Source organism: Phascolarctos cinereus, unplaced genomic scaffold, assembly GCF_003287225.1.
Source record: "Phascolarctos cinereus isolate Bilbo 61053 unplaced genomic scaffold, phaCin_HiC Scaffold_3;HRSCAF=262, whole genome shotgun sequence".
Classification (NCBI taxonomy): Eukaryota; Metazoa; Chordata; class Mammalia; order Diprotodontia; family Phascolarctidae; genus Phascolarctos; species Phascolarctos cinereus.
The window spans coordinates 35,082,480-35,096,895 of NW_027555736.1; the positions used below are offsets into that span (position 1 = coordinate 35,082,480).

At 39.5% G+C, this 14,416-nt stretch overlaps 1 protein-coding gene across 2 annotated transcripts in view; it reads right to left on the bottom strand.

Moving 5' to 3' along the window:
• Window positions 1-14,416, bottom strand: part of UBE2Q2 (ubiquitin conjugating enzyme E2 Q2) — a 68,782-nt gene that overhangs the window by 32,449 nt on the left and 21,917 nt on the right. For both annotated transcript variants that reach the window (XM_020975990.2, XM_020975989.2), the window contains exons 2-3: window positions 3,444-3,548; window positions 524-628 (exon numbers count right to left, since the gene is read on the bottom strand). In XM_020975990.2, the coding sequence (XP_020831649.1) occupies window positions 524-628; window positions 3,444-3,548 (210 nt within the window). The remainder of the gene's footprint in view (window positions 1-523; window positions 629-3,443; window positions 3,549-14,416) is intronic.

Genomic DNA, 14,416 nt, shown 5'->3' on the forward strand with positions numbered 1-14,416 from the left:
AACACATTAGACAATGTAAGACCAACACTCTCCTAACTAGGGATAACTATTCTCTAAAAATTCACGCCACTTCCAGAAGCCTGACTCAAACTGAAAGGATCTGGCGAGCAGGTGAAACTAAACATTACTTTAAGACACATTCTAGAAAATGGGTTCTAAGAGATTCAAACAAGATTGAAGAAAGAAAATGCTCATGTCAACTACTCAGAAGAGGATTTTCCTTTGTCTGAAAAATATGAGATTGCAAAAATGTATAGAGATTCTGATCAAGGGCCAGGACATAAATAACAACCCCATCACTATGCCAGAAAAGGGTAATTCTTCAGCATTTATAAATAGCAGTAACAAAATCCAAGAGGAAATAATATAAAGGGAAGTCTCATTCAAATAACTATAACATGCATAAAATACATGCAAGTCAACCTACCAAGACACACTCAAGACGTACATAAATGCAAGCTTTGCTGAAGGAATTGATGTGCTTTACTTTACATTCTGAGCACTAAATGAATGAGGAGTTTACCTGACCCGAAGGCAGTGGCTGATCAAGCATCTCGACATCAGGATGCTGAGGAAGGTTGTATAATCTGCAGAGGTCACATATTAACCGCTTCAATTGCTGAAGAAGCTATGAAAACATTTTGGCAAATCAGTGTTAAAATTTTGGGGAAAAAAAATCCCTGGAAAAATTTAATACTTTTTGGATGAAATAAAAGCCTAACACTACCACTTCAACAGAAATCTGTTTCATCACTAACATGACCGGTCTAACATTATTCAACTTCTTCCAACAGCTATATAAAAGGAAATGATCTTTAACAATATTATCCTAGATTAGAGAAGATTACAAGATTAGAGATTAGAGAAGGCTACAGTACACACATGGACTTTTCACTGAAAGATGTGATGAATTATATAAGATACAGAACAAAAAGGGAAGTAGAAATTGAGAAAAAAGTCTCTAGACCAGGGGGTCATTCTTATCATTTTTTCTGTCCTGGACTCCACTCTGGCAATCTGGTGAAACCTATGGATGCCTTCTAAGAATCATCCTTTTAAATGAAGATAATTTTTTTTTCTCAATCAAATTCCCAGGTCCCCCTGAAATCTTAACCTCTGCTCAAGGTAGCACCCAGCTCTAACTCTTGATTTTTTCTCTTTAAAAAAATCAGTCTACACAGTACATTTACTGCAACACTGAGATGTGTATAGTGCTCTATGACAGCTTAATGGAAAAGTTCTTATCTATTTTTATAAAATTACTAAAAGACCGTTTATAAATCGAATACTTTTATGTGAAAATTGTAGTGACATATTTTGTTTCAACACATCTCTCACACACACACACACACACACACACACACACACACACATACACACACACACACGTATACTCCCTGCTTAATCAGGCTGCCTCGTGAGTCACATCATGCCCTTCACTGTGAGTGTACAAGACTCTGTCCTGTGCCCTCTACACCACCTCACGGAGCAACATGATCAGCTCTCATGAGTTAATGATTATGCAGGTGACTTCCAAATCTTTAAATCCAGCCCAGCCTCTCTCCAGAGCTCCAGGTATACATCACTAATTTTCTACTGGACATTTCAAACTGGATGTCCTAGAGGCATCTCAAATTCAGCAAGTCCAAAACTGAATTCATTATCTTTGCCCCCAAACCCACTCCTGCTCTCAACCTCCCTATTTCTGCAAAGATGTCACCATCTGTCCAGTCACCCAGGACTGCCTTACCTCACAGTCAATCAGGCACCAATTCTTAGCAATTCTACCTCTTGCAACCACCCCTCTTCTCTACTCCCAGAGTCCCCACCCTGATTTGACTCTCTTGCTTTTCCTACTGGGATGACCTCCTAAATGGTCTCCCTGATCCAACTCTCCTCTCCAATCTCGCCTCCACAATGCTGCCAAAGTGATGCCTTGCAGAGGTCTGATGATGTCCCTCCCCCTTCAGTAAATTCCTGTGGCTCCTATTATTGTGTTTAGTATCAAATACAAACATTTCTGAGTATTAAAATTCTTTACAACCTGGGCTCAGTCTACCTTTCCAATCTTATTATATATTTTCCACCTTCCCAAGCTCCACAGGTCAGGCAGACTAGCCTTAACTGCTTCTCATATCATATATGACATTGTAGACCTCATCTCCTTGCCTCCGTACCAACTGTCTCCAATGCATGGAAGGCTCTCTCATCTCACTTCTACTGCTCATATTTACTCTAAAATGCTGCTCAAATACTACCTTCTACATGAAGCCTTTCCAGGTTCTCTGTTCCCTCACCCTCCACTAGGGTTCCTTGTATTTATTTTGTACATATTTTTATTTCCTTACGTAATAGACATTGACTTCTTGGCAGAACATAAGGTACCTGCGGACAGGAACGGTTTCATTTCTTATCTTTATATCACGTGTGTGTGTGTGTGTGTGTGTGTGTGTGTGTGTGTGTGTACATATGCTTGTTGTTGATTGAACACAGAAGTCTGACTGATAATCATGCAACTTCACACTTTTCACTTTCCAAAATCAGTACTAAGGTTGTCAAACACTTTTTTTTTCTGAGTTTTGTTGCCAGGGAATAGTTGTTCTCATGGACAAAGCTACTGTGATGGTATAAATTGTCCTTCTGGTTCTACTTTAAGTAAAATACTTTAAAAACCCACTACTAAGAATTACATGGTGACCACTCTCATAAAGCAAAGAAACATCCCTTAACTATTTCTTTTGCAAATTCACATTTTCATCAGACTTTCTTAAAGCAAGGTACACACTTGCATTTAGTCTCTATACACGCAAGAGACCCTGTACAAAAGAAGTTAAACATATATGACTTCTGACTGATACGAATCTATGATTTGCAAATATAAGGTCAGATATACTGTAAAATTATAAATCTATATATCATTTGTATGACATCCAAGTTTAATCTTTGTGGTTTAAAACATCGTAACTGGGAATGCCTGGCTGGCTTCAAAAGTAAAGGGGTAGAGGTTGAAGATAAGAAGAAACTTACTTATTTAATCACATCAAACACGAAGGCTCTTGAGGCAGAAGAGATCTTAGAGAGGTCAAGGCCCACAGTCAGAGAACTACATTAACAAGGCCAGGATCCTTCCTTCTCTTCCCAACCACCACCACTTCCTTTTGCTTAAACCTAGATCTGCTGACGGCAACTGTAAGCAATGCTTGTAGTCAGGACAAAGCCTCTCTGATTGTGCAAGAAAGGACACAATTGTAAGGACTAAAACACACTGGATAGCAAAGTAAATGGACGAGGTCTCAACCAAGTGCTAAAGATAAGGAAAAGCTAATGGCCAGTGCCCCCAGGATGAACCAACCATGCTTATAGGATGCTGTAACTCTTAACATGTAGAGAGTAGCACATAACGTCCACGATGAATAGAGAAACTGCCAGGTTTGGGTTCTCACCAAGGTGTTGCTCTTTTTGATGTCTTCAAGACGTTCCAGAACTGATGCCAAATTTGGGTCATCCGATTCCACAAACCATATTGGTGATGAAGACGGATAGGATTCCTATTATGACAAGACTTGCAGTTAATCTATTTGGCTACATCTTGAGCACAGTATTCACAGTTAGAGTCTAACACCATTAAATTAGGAGAGGGACCAATGTCTACGAGAAGGCAAATTCAAAAGGAGAGTGGGGCCCAAGCAGATGAAAATCTGCAAAAAAAAAGAGCTCTTCACAAAGGCCACGCCTCTGCAGCTTCTTCAGCACCACAACCATACCCGATCAAGTAGCTCTGGGACTGAACACTTTGCAGAAACACTAACACCGCACCACTGTCAGAGTGCTTCAGGGCAGACACAACAATCGTTTTCCTTGACTGACACCAAATGGAACATTCGGCCACGTATCAGTCTTTTAAAATAAAAAGGAATGTGTAGCCACAGAAATGGTGTCTTATGGCAGCATCGCTTTTTTTAAATCCAAAGACCTGTGAGTGACATGAGGCCACATGACACTCTCTTCTGCTGGGCAGATGAGCCACGATGGCCAAGGCTTCCATCCACATTCCAATGCTAGCACACTGGAATTCTAAAGAATCCCAAGAAAAGAAGAAATGCCATGACAGATGAACTTTTTTTAACCACCCTACCCCTGATGCAGAAATATGATGATAAATGCCTTCTGTATTCTGTAACTTTTCAGAAAATCAGCAATTAGCAAGAGATATTTTATCAGATATTTTCCTCGGGGAGAAAAACTATTCCTAATTATCTTTGTTTTTTCCCAATCCAATAACCATTTCTCCATCCTACTTAAACTTTGAGGGGAAGGTTGTAGTTTTCTGAAAGTAACACACAAGCTTTTAAAGCAAAATAAACATTAGCATGAGGACTTTTTGATAGTACCTCAGTTAAGAATTGGAAACAGCCTCTGAGCTATCCCACCCTAATTCTAACTGTCAACAAATATAAGCCAGGCTGAAGAAACTAACTAAAGAAGTACAAGAGAAACTGTTTAAAAGTTGGTGTCAATAATGGCCACAACAGTGTAAATGGAAAGATTTGGGGAGAAAAAAGGAAACCAAGGCTATGCAAGTATAATGACTAAGCTTAGTACTGAGAGAAAAAAAAAAAGGTATTCCCCAGCTTCCTTCTTCCCAGAGGTAGGGGGTGGGGGGTGGGGTGGCTGGGTGTGTAACACTGCACAGATGGTTAGACTCTGCTCATACATAGGTTAGTTTTATTTAATAGCTTTTTGAGTCACTCTCTCTCTGAGGGTCAGGGAAGCAAAGAGAGAAATTGGAAAATTAAGGTTAATCAGTCAACAAGCATTTATTAAAGTGTTTTGTATGTGCCAGGCAAAAGTGCCAGGGATACAGGGAGAGGCCAAAAGCCAATCAAACAAATAAACAGTCCAGGTTTTCAAGGAGCTCACATTTTAATGAGGGAGACAACATGCAAATAACTACTAACACACAAGATATATACGGTGAAAATGGAGGGTAATCTCAGAGTAATGGCAAGACTCTCTATATATGCATATACTCACATACATATTTATTAATTTTTTAAAATAGATGTTAAAAGGTAAAATTAACATCCACCTCAAGGGACAACCTTATTACAACTGGGTTTGACCTTGCAGAGTTATTCTTTGGGAAACAGAATTTAAACTACAGGCAGTTGACTTCTACACCAAGCTCTGTTATAACAAAGACATGGTGTAATGGAACAGCTTCTCCTTGTTTAATGTGCCCAACGACATTTGACAATAAAACCTACTTCATTTGGCACTGGAAGGAAGGTCAGAAATTTGGGGAATTTAAAGAAAAGAGGAATCACATGGCACCTGAATCTCATTAAGGAGGATACACCCCATTTATCTTAAACAAAGATGGCCAGTTGATGCACAGGATATTTATCACCTTCATTTCCAAATCTTCAATTCCGAAACTCCCACAATGACCCAAACCTTCTGACAAAACATAATAAAAATAAATGATGTCTTCTCGAGACTTATTTCCTCAGTTTGTGATGACAATTTTGATTGCTTCAGTATTGTATTTTTTAAATTACATTAATCAAGTCCAGGAACCCAGGGTATAAAACTGGCAAACATTAGACAGCTTCTGCATTGACCAAAATTATAATGTCTAAGTTACTCTTCTGGACTGGAGGCATCCAATCCATATTAAAAGAATTCACAGCAAGGATATCTCTCTAAGTGCATGATACTGTGTATGTTAAGGTTCTATTTTGATCATTTTTATGCCAAAGGATGTGGGTGGTAATAGTAACAACTCACACTGACAGAATTTCAAGGTTTCCAAAGCACATTAGAAATGTTATCTAAACTAACGTAATCCTCACAATAACCCTGAGACAGGTGCCAATATTACCTCTAATTTACAAACAAGTAAACTAAGGTTCTGAGAGTAGGAGCCCACTGCTAATGAGTGTGTGCCTGTGGGGGCAAACTCTATTCTTACTGACACTGAGTCCAGTCCATCAGAGTGGTGCCTAATAAGGCTAGGTACTTCAATGGTACTTAGATATTTGTTGACGTGAAGTTCTCAGTCACTACTGAAGATATTTAATTTCACTATGAGACCAGCTCCCTAACAGGTTACAAAGGCAAACTAAACAACCCCTTTTGCAACCCCTTTTGCGACCCCTTCACAGACACGTGTGCTGGGTCCCCAGCAGCAGCAGGCTGGCTGCTTGTCCAGCCATTTCACTGGGCTGCCCAAAGCCCCTTCCAGCTCTAAAGCGATGCTAGGATACGTTCAGCACCCCAAACTACAGAAGTCTACTTTGCTTTTCCAACTCATGCTTATTCCCATATTCCATCTAGATCTTCAACTCTTTTCCCTTTGCTCACAAGGGGAAGAAGAGGGTCTGGCCACACACAAAAACTGGAAAGCAGTCTGGCAGAAATTAAATCCAGATCAATTATCTTATACCACATACCCCAGTAAGTTCCAAATGAACACACCTAGTTATAAAAGATCATATCATAAATTAAAGGAGCAAGGAAGAGGTATTTTTCACAATTTTGAGAAGGGGGAGAGTTCTTGACCAAACAAAGATTAGAAAAAATCAGAGAAAACAGACAATTCTGATTACATAAGATTGACAAATTTTCTGCACAAACAAAATTAATGCAGTTAAAATTAAAAGAGAAACATATGGGAAAATCTTTGCAGCAAGATCCTCTGATAAACAGAGAACTTAGTCAAATATGTAACAGCCAATCTTTGTATTCTTCCAAATGAGAAAAGCAAGCTATCAACTACTAAATGAAAAAAAAAATGTGTCAGATCATTCATAAGAGACTTACAAGTTAAAACAACCCTGAGGTTCCACTTCATACCCATCAGATTGGCAAAGATGACAAAAAAGTAAAAGGGCAATTGCTAGAGGGGATGTAAGAGACAGGCCTACCAATGTACTGTTGGAATTTTAAACTGGTCCAGCCATTCTGAAAGACAATTTGGAACTATGCTCTACAAATCACTTAACTACATACCCTCAAACCCAACAATACCACTACCATGCTAATATACTCCAAGGAGATCAGGGAAAGAGGGGGAAAGGACCCTTATGTACAAAAATACTAAGAGCAGTACTTTTTGTCGTAGCAAGATCTGGAAACTCACAAGGTGTCCATCAACTAGGAACTGATGTCAGAATATCATGGAAAAAGTATCACAGGTTAAGAAATAAGGACCAAATGATTTAGAAAAACCTGGAAATACTTGCATGAACTAATGCTGAATGAAATGAGCAGAATTATGAGAATAATTTATACAATTAACAATAGTACTATAAGGGAAAAACAACTTTTCAGCACTTAAAAACTCTAATCATTTAAATGACCATCCATGACTCCAGAAGACGGGTGACAAGGCATGCTTCCTCCCTCTGGACAGTAATGGACTAGAGACACAGAATGAGACATACAATTTCTGACGCGGCCAATGTGTGGATCTGCTTTTTGCTTGACTTTGCTTATTCATTAAAAGAGACAAATCATATCTTTGGGAATGGAGGAAAGAAAACTATCGTGACAGCAACGCCAAAAAAGAAAAAGAGCACTGAAACAGTCTAAAAAAATGCACAAAAGGGAACAAAAGTTCTGAAGGAGACATAAACAGGTCAGCTTTGGAACTAGTATGTTGATTTGTTATACAATTTTTAAAACCAGGCCCTCTAGCAGCAGCGAGGTGGTGAAGTGGATAGAGTTAGGAGAGTTCAAATTCTGCCTCAGCCATATAACACTCTCTAGCTGCATGACCGGGCAAGTCATTTAACCCTGATTGCCTCACCAAAAAAACCAAAACCAAACAAACAAAAAACCCAAGCTCTATGAAATAAGAAAGAATGGTTTCATATATAATCCCTTTTCTTGTTCTCCTTTATATACAGAAATGCTTATGTTTGTTGACATCTGTCAAGTCCAGAATAACAAAAAATTAAAATTAAAATCCTGAAAAAAATTAAAAGATGCTTCCTTTCCCCAATGTTATTTGACATAAATCTAGAAATGCTAGAGACAATGAAATGAGAAAAAACTATATTTATTTGCTGATGACATGATCGTTTACTTGGAAAAACCCAAAGGATCAGGAAAGAAATGAGACAATCTTGGTAAAGTAACAGGATAAAGATTAACTCCACGAAACTCAACAGTATTTTTATGAAGCAAACCCAGAATCAAAGGGAAAATAATAAAAAGAGAAATATCATTCAAATTAACTACAAAGGCTCAAAATAATGTATCTGGGACTCAATTTACCAAAATCAACTTTAAGACACAAATAAAATTATAAAATACTTCAAAAAAATAGAAAATGACTTAATTGAAGGATAGTCATTCCTTGTGGTTAGGTTGTACCACTATAATAAAAATTATACCACCCAAGTTAATAGATTTAGTGCTATACTCTACTACCAAGAGAGATACTTTTTAGAGCTGGCCCCAAACATAGCAAAAAAATTAAAAATAGTAACAAAACTAATTGGAACAAAAGGTCCAGAATCTCAAAGGAACATATGAATATCTATCTAGATCTGGAAAGGTCCTTCATTAGCTATCTAGTCCATCCTCCTGAACTTTATAGATTAAGAAAAATGGAATTCAGGAAGGTAAGTTACTTACCCAAGGTCACATGAGTTGTAAGCACCATTCTCCATAGGCTGTGGCATACCACCCCTTGGAAAGGGGATTAAAGTTAATTCAGCCGGCTCAATTTAGTACAAAGTTAATTAGTAGGTTCAATCTTCCAACTTCAAGACTCGGTGCACTTAGGAGTTCAAAGTAACTTGTATGTAAACGCAAATTACTCAAGGAAGATGAGAAAGTAGACAATTAATTACACGGGCTAGGGTGTTCTGATCAACGAGCACCAGAATGCTCATCAAGGAAAGTTTCAAAACTACAATAAGCTACAAGTAGAATTTTGAATTTAGGAACTGGGGCAGGGAATCTAGACAAGAAGCACCACTTCCTGTATACATCTTGGGTATATTCGCCCAAAAAGGACCAAAAAAGAAAGAAAAGAAATTATGCTATTTTGAGCTAACAACTCATCTTCCCAAGCAAGTGTTACTCTAAAGTCAATCTTACCTGCAAAAAATGCAAGCATGGCTATTCCATTCATTTGCCTCAAGTGACTAAACACTAAATACATTTTAAAAAAGAAAAGCCAAGACAACATTTTATAAATCCATTACCTCACCTGAGTCTCAAAACAAGCCCGTGAGAACTATTATTCCCATTTTACAGATGGGAAAACACTGCCATATAGCTTGCTCCTCTGTCTTCAGGTCTGGATTTTAGGGCAGCCTCATGCTCTCAAAGTTAAGTCAAATAGCTATATGCTAGGAATACAAGGAAAAAAATCCTCCACACTGTTACCACCCTTAAGGATTTAAATTTCTATGATCCCAATATCCCAAAGTTGGCTGCCACACACCACACACTTTAGTATGAAATCATACTCTCCCTTTTTTTTTTTGCTTTTTGGTGAGGCAATCAGGGTTAAGTGACTTGCCCAGGGTCACACAGCTAGAGTTTTCAGTGTCAGAGGGTGGATTTGAACTCAGGTCCTTCCGACTCCAAGGCCAGAGCTCTATTCACCGCGCCACCCTAGCTACCCCCATATCCTACTTTCTGAAGCAGCCTGCTGGCTCTGTAGGAAGAACCTGGGTGAAAGGAACAAGTATCTCAGAAGTCCTAGAACAAGGGGACAGGGCCTGCGCCATCTCTGCCAGCACAGCCCCATCTCAAACAGCATCCTGAATACTCTGCCGATAAGACGGGACATGGAGACTTACTTATCCAATACACGGATGGTCACAGATTACTTTCTTCTACCTCGTCTCTCCCTGTTCCAGTCTATCTTTCACACCCACAGCCAGATTAATTAAAGGAATACCACTTTCATCCATCACTCCCTTACTTGCATTAGCTAGAGAACAACATTCAAGCAGTTTGTATTTCATCTCTGTATCACTAGGGCCCGACACAGTGCCCTGAACACGGTAAGGACTTAATAAACATCTGTTGAATTACAGTCTTACAATTTGCCTCTCACCTATCTTCCAACTCTATCTCCCACTACGGCCCAGGCTCCAAGAATGCTGTCTGTCCCAGTCTTCAATGTCCTGTCCTTCTTTCTCTGACCATCTAAATATGACCCGTTCTTTCAAGGCCAGCTTCAGGTCCAATCTCTTCCATGAAGTCAACTGCTTAGGTTCAGTGAACTCTCTCTACGTGGAATTCCTAACATTAATTGTCCATTGTTGTTATGTTTCAGTCACTTCAGACTCTCCTTGATGCCATTTGGGGTTTTCTTGGCAAAGATACTGGAGTGGTATGCCATTTCTGTCTCCAGCTCATTTTACAGATGAGGATAAACTGAAGTAAACAGGGTTAAGAGACTTGCCTAGGGTCACCCAGCTAGTAAGTGTCTGAGGCCTCATTTGAACTCGGGTCCTCTCGACTCCACAGCTGATGCTCTAGCCACTGGGCCGCCTCTCTGCCCCTTAACTGTCCACCCGGTTCCTTGGGCACTTTCCCTTCTACAGCCTCTATGATAAAGTTATTGAGCCCCTGGATCACTGGTTTTCTTTTCTGTGTGTGAGGATCACACACACACATACACATAAAATCAATGCATAGAAATCACACTGGTAGGGGCAGCTAGGTGGCACAGTGGGTAAAGCTCTGGCCTTGGAATCAGGAAGACCTGAGTTCAAAATTGGCCTCAGATACTTGCCACTTACTAGCTCTATGACCCTGGGCAAGTCACTTAATCCTCATTGTCTCACCCCAAAAAAAATCACACTGGACTTAAGAGTCATGAAAACCTGAGTTCAAGTGCTGCCTTCGACATGCACTAGCCGCATGATCCTGGGCAAGTCACTTACTCTCTCTGTAAAATGAGGTTAATAACTATACCTCCCTCACAGGGTTGTTGTGAGGATCAGATGAGATGACAATTACAGCTCTTAGCAAACCTTAAAACTGCTTTTTAAACGCTAGCTCCTAGGGGGCAGAAAATTTGGTCTTTATTCCAACACATCTGTAACAACTGGCACACAGCACTCTCTGTGCATAAGACACTCTGATCACCAAAGTCAAACACTTACCGCCTGCTACCTTGAATACGTAGTCCTGGGCTCTAGGGACATGAAGATTCTCCATGGTATGATCTCGGCCAACAAGAGGCTCACACCACCACAACCTTTCCCTACGCACTTTGTACACAGATCCCTATTCCTCTTCTGACATGTCCATCTCCCAATTTCCTCCTCCTTTGCAAGTTCTTCCATCAATGGTATCTACATTTCTAGTTTGTGCTCTCACAAGGTGTTCAAGGATCACAAAGTGGTCCCCCTCTTCTCAATTCAGGACTTTCAGGTTGTAACTAGCACCACTAACCAAGCCCTCAGAACTAAAATAAACTTACTCAAGGCTTATCAAACCAGGGGACAAGTGAAGTCCATGCTTACAGGCAGCTGAACAAATCTGATGATTGAGAGACTTCCCCATCTTTTGTTCAATTTCAGTAAATATCAAGTATCTACTGTGTGCAGGGAGTACTGTGTGAGGTACCAGAAGAAAAGTAGACATAAAGGACTGTAACCTTGATGGAAACTATAGTGGCAGGGCCATTCAGGTGCTGGTAGTCCAAAAACAGTAAAGATCATTTACCAACTTGGGTGGGGAGTAGATAAGGGGTGTGAGGAAATCTGGTAAGGAGGAGATGGCATCTGAGTTCTGCTTAAAAGAAAACAGAAAATGCTAAAGTTTAAAATTTATGGAAAGGGTACAAATTCTGAAAGAAATTACCACATATTAAGAAAAATCATGGGGCAGCTAGGTGGTGCAGTGGATACAGCACCACCCCTGAAGTCAAGAGGACCTGAGTTCAAATACAGCCTCAGACCAAACACTTGACACGTATTAGTTGTGTGACCCTGGGCAAGTCACTTAACCCCAACTGCCAAAATAAAAAATCATGTGCAGTCTTCCCCTACTGTAACTAACTTACAAACCAACCAACCAAACCCCAAACCTCACTAGCTGACAAACCAATCTTATTTACAAGATCAGGAGTACATCTATGTTCCTGTGTATCTTTTAGAAAACAAATTCCATTAAAAATAGGACATTACTTAGTCACAAGCAAACAGCCTGGAAAAGAAATCTATGCAGCCCTTTGTCCTTTTGTTCAGATGAAATTCTAATAGGATTAACAAGTCTTTGTTTGCAAAGAGAAACAAAGATTTAGATCATTATACTGCAAATAGATTCATGATATTAACTTTTTAAAAATACAATGAGTTCCAGACCACTGGCCTTAAAATCCTGAGGGAATTTAGTGCTGAGTAATAAAGCCTCAGCTGCAAATGTCTAGAAATTAGAGCGCCCAAAGGAAACCAACTCCTACATGGGACTACTCCAGGCAGACGAAACTAGGGATTTTTCAAAGTATCAGAAATAGCTTATAGGAATTTTCAAAAACCTACCAAGAGCTATTTTTCTGAATTTTTTCATTAATTGGAAACAGAATATATGGGTTCCTATTCTGTTGAAGTAATTCCACTTATCTAGCTTTTGATCTCTCTTCAGGTCTTTAAATTCCCTTCATAATAATAAGCCTAAAATTCTACTTGTTTTTAAAGTGTTTTTTGGAGATAGAAAGGAAGAGTGAGTTGTTTGTCTCAATTAGAGATAAGCTCAGCCTCACAGGATTCTAGATCTGGAGATGAGGGTGGGTGTGGGGTAGATGCAAAAAGGTGAATGGGTAGGAAGCCAGGACAGGCGTTATAAGCCTGGCAGAGGAAGGACAACACAGGGAAGTCGGAGGGTAGAACGTTGACTAGGGGGACGTGGTAGAAGAATGCCCATTTATAACAAAAAACAAAACTGCTTGTCAAATTAACTAACAAGCATTAATTCTGAAAAGCCAGTTGTGAATAACAACATCTTCAGTGCCAGTTAGTGCCAAGAGATAGAACCAGGCTAACAGCAAAAGAGTAGCCTTTGACATAAAACTCAAGATTTCACAGGCTACAACTTTTACAAAGTTATTTTTCTATCCGTTTGCCCTCCCCAAATTATTTTTGCTTAATCAGAAAATGGTTTATACCTCCTGATTTTCTTAATACTGATGGTAACATAAAGCTTCACATTTTGCTTCATTTTCTAATGCATTTAAAATACGATTCAGTTTAAATATTTTCTATTATCCTTTCTTCAGGACTCTACCTAGGCCTCAGTTTTTTCACCTATAAAACAAGGCTTTGACCGAGATGGCTTCTAACAACTCTTTCACTGTTAAATATTCTATGAGGTTACTGCCACAGTTATTGTCTATGTCCCTCTCCTAGCTCTGATGGCGACGTTCCAGACTTTTCCAACTCACCTTGGAAGATGCCTCTGTAAGCTGTGCCTGACAAGTTCCATTTGGTAAAACACTCACTAGCCATGTCCACTCCTCTCTCTTATTCACACACCTGGGGCCAAGGATGAGGAACCTGTGGCCTCGAGGCCACGTGTGGCCCTCTAGGTCCTCAAGTACAGCACTTTGACAGAATCCAAACTTCACTGAACAAATCACCTTATAAAAGGATTTGTTCTGTAAAACTTGGACTCAAAGGGCCACACTTAAGGACCTACAGGGCTACATGTGGCTTCAAGGCCTTCTCAGGACTTTTCTACCTTGCCCTTTGAAAATCCACCTCCTGGCCCTTCAGCTGCTTTTTTTTTTAACATATATTTTTATTTAAAGTTTTGAGTTCAAAATTCTATTTCTTAGAAAGAGAAATTCCATTTAAAGTAACTGTAGACAATATAAAATATTTGGGAGCCTACCTGCCAAGAAAAATCCAGGATCTATATGAACACAATTACACAACACTTCACAAAAATAAGTCAGATCTGAATAACTGGAAAAATATCAGTTGCTCATGGGAGGCTGAGCAAATATAATAAAAATAACAATTCCACCTAAACTAATTTACCTGTTCAGTGCCATAACAATCAAACTACCAAAAATTATTTTATAGAGCTAGAAAAAATAATAACAAAATTCACTTGGAAGAACTAACGGTCCAGACACAGGGATGAGGAAACCTGTGGCTTCAAGACCACATGTGGTCCTCTAGGTCCTCCCTTTGACTGCATCCAAACCTCACAGAACAAATCCCCATCACAAAAACAATCTGTTCTGCAAAACCTGGACTCTGTCAAAAAGCCACACCCAAAGACCTAGAAGGCCACATGTTGGCTTCGAAGGCGCAGGTTCCCTACCCTTGGTCCAGAATATCAAGGGAATTAATGAAAAGAGAGGCAAGGGAAGATGGCCTAGCCGTATCATATCTAAAACTGTATTGTAAAGAAAACAGCCATCATCAAA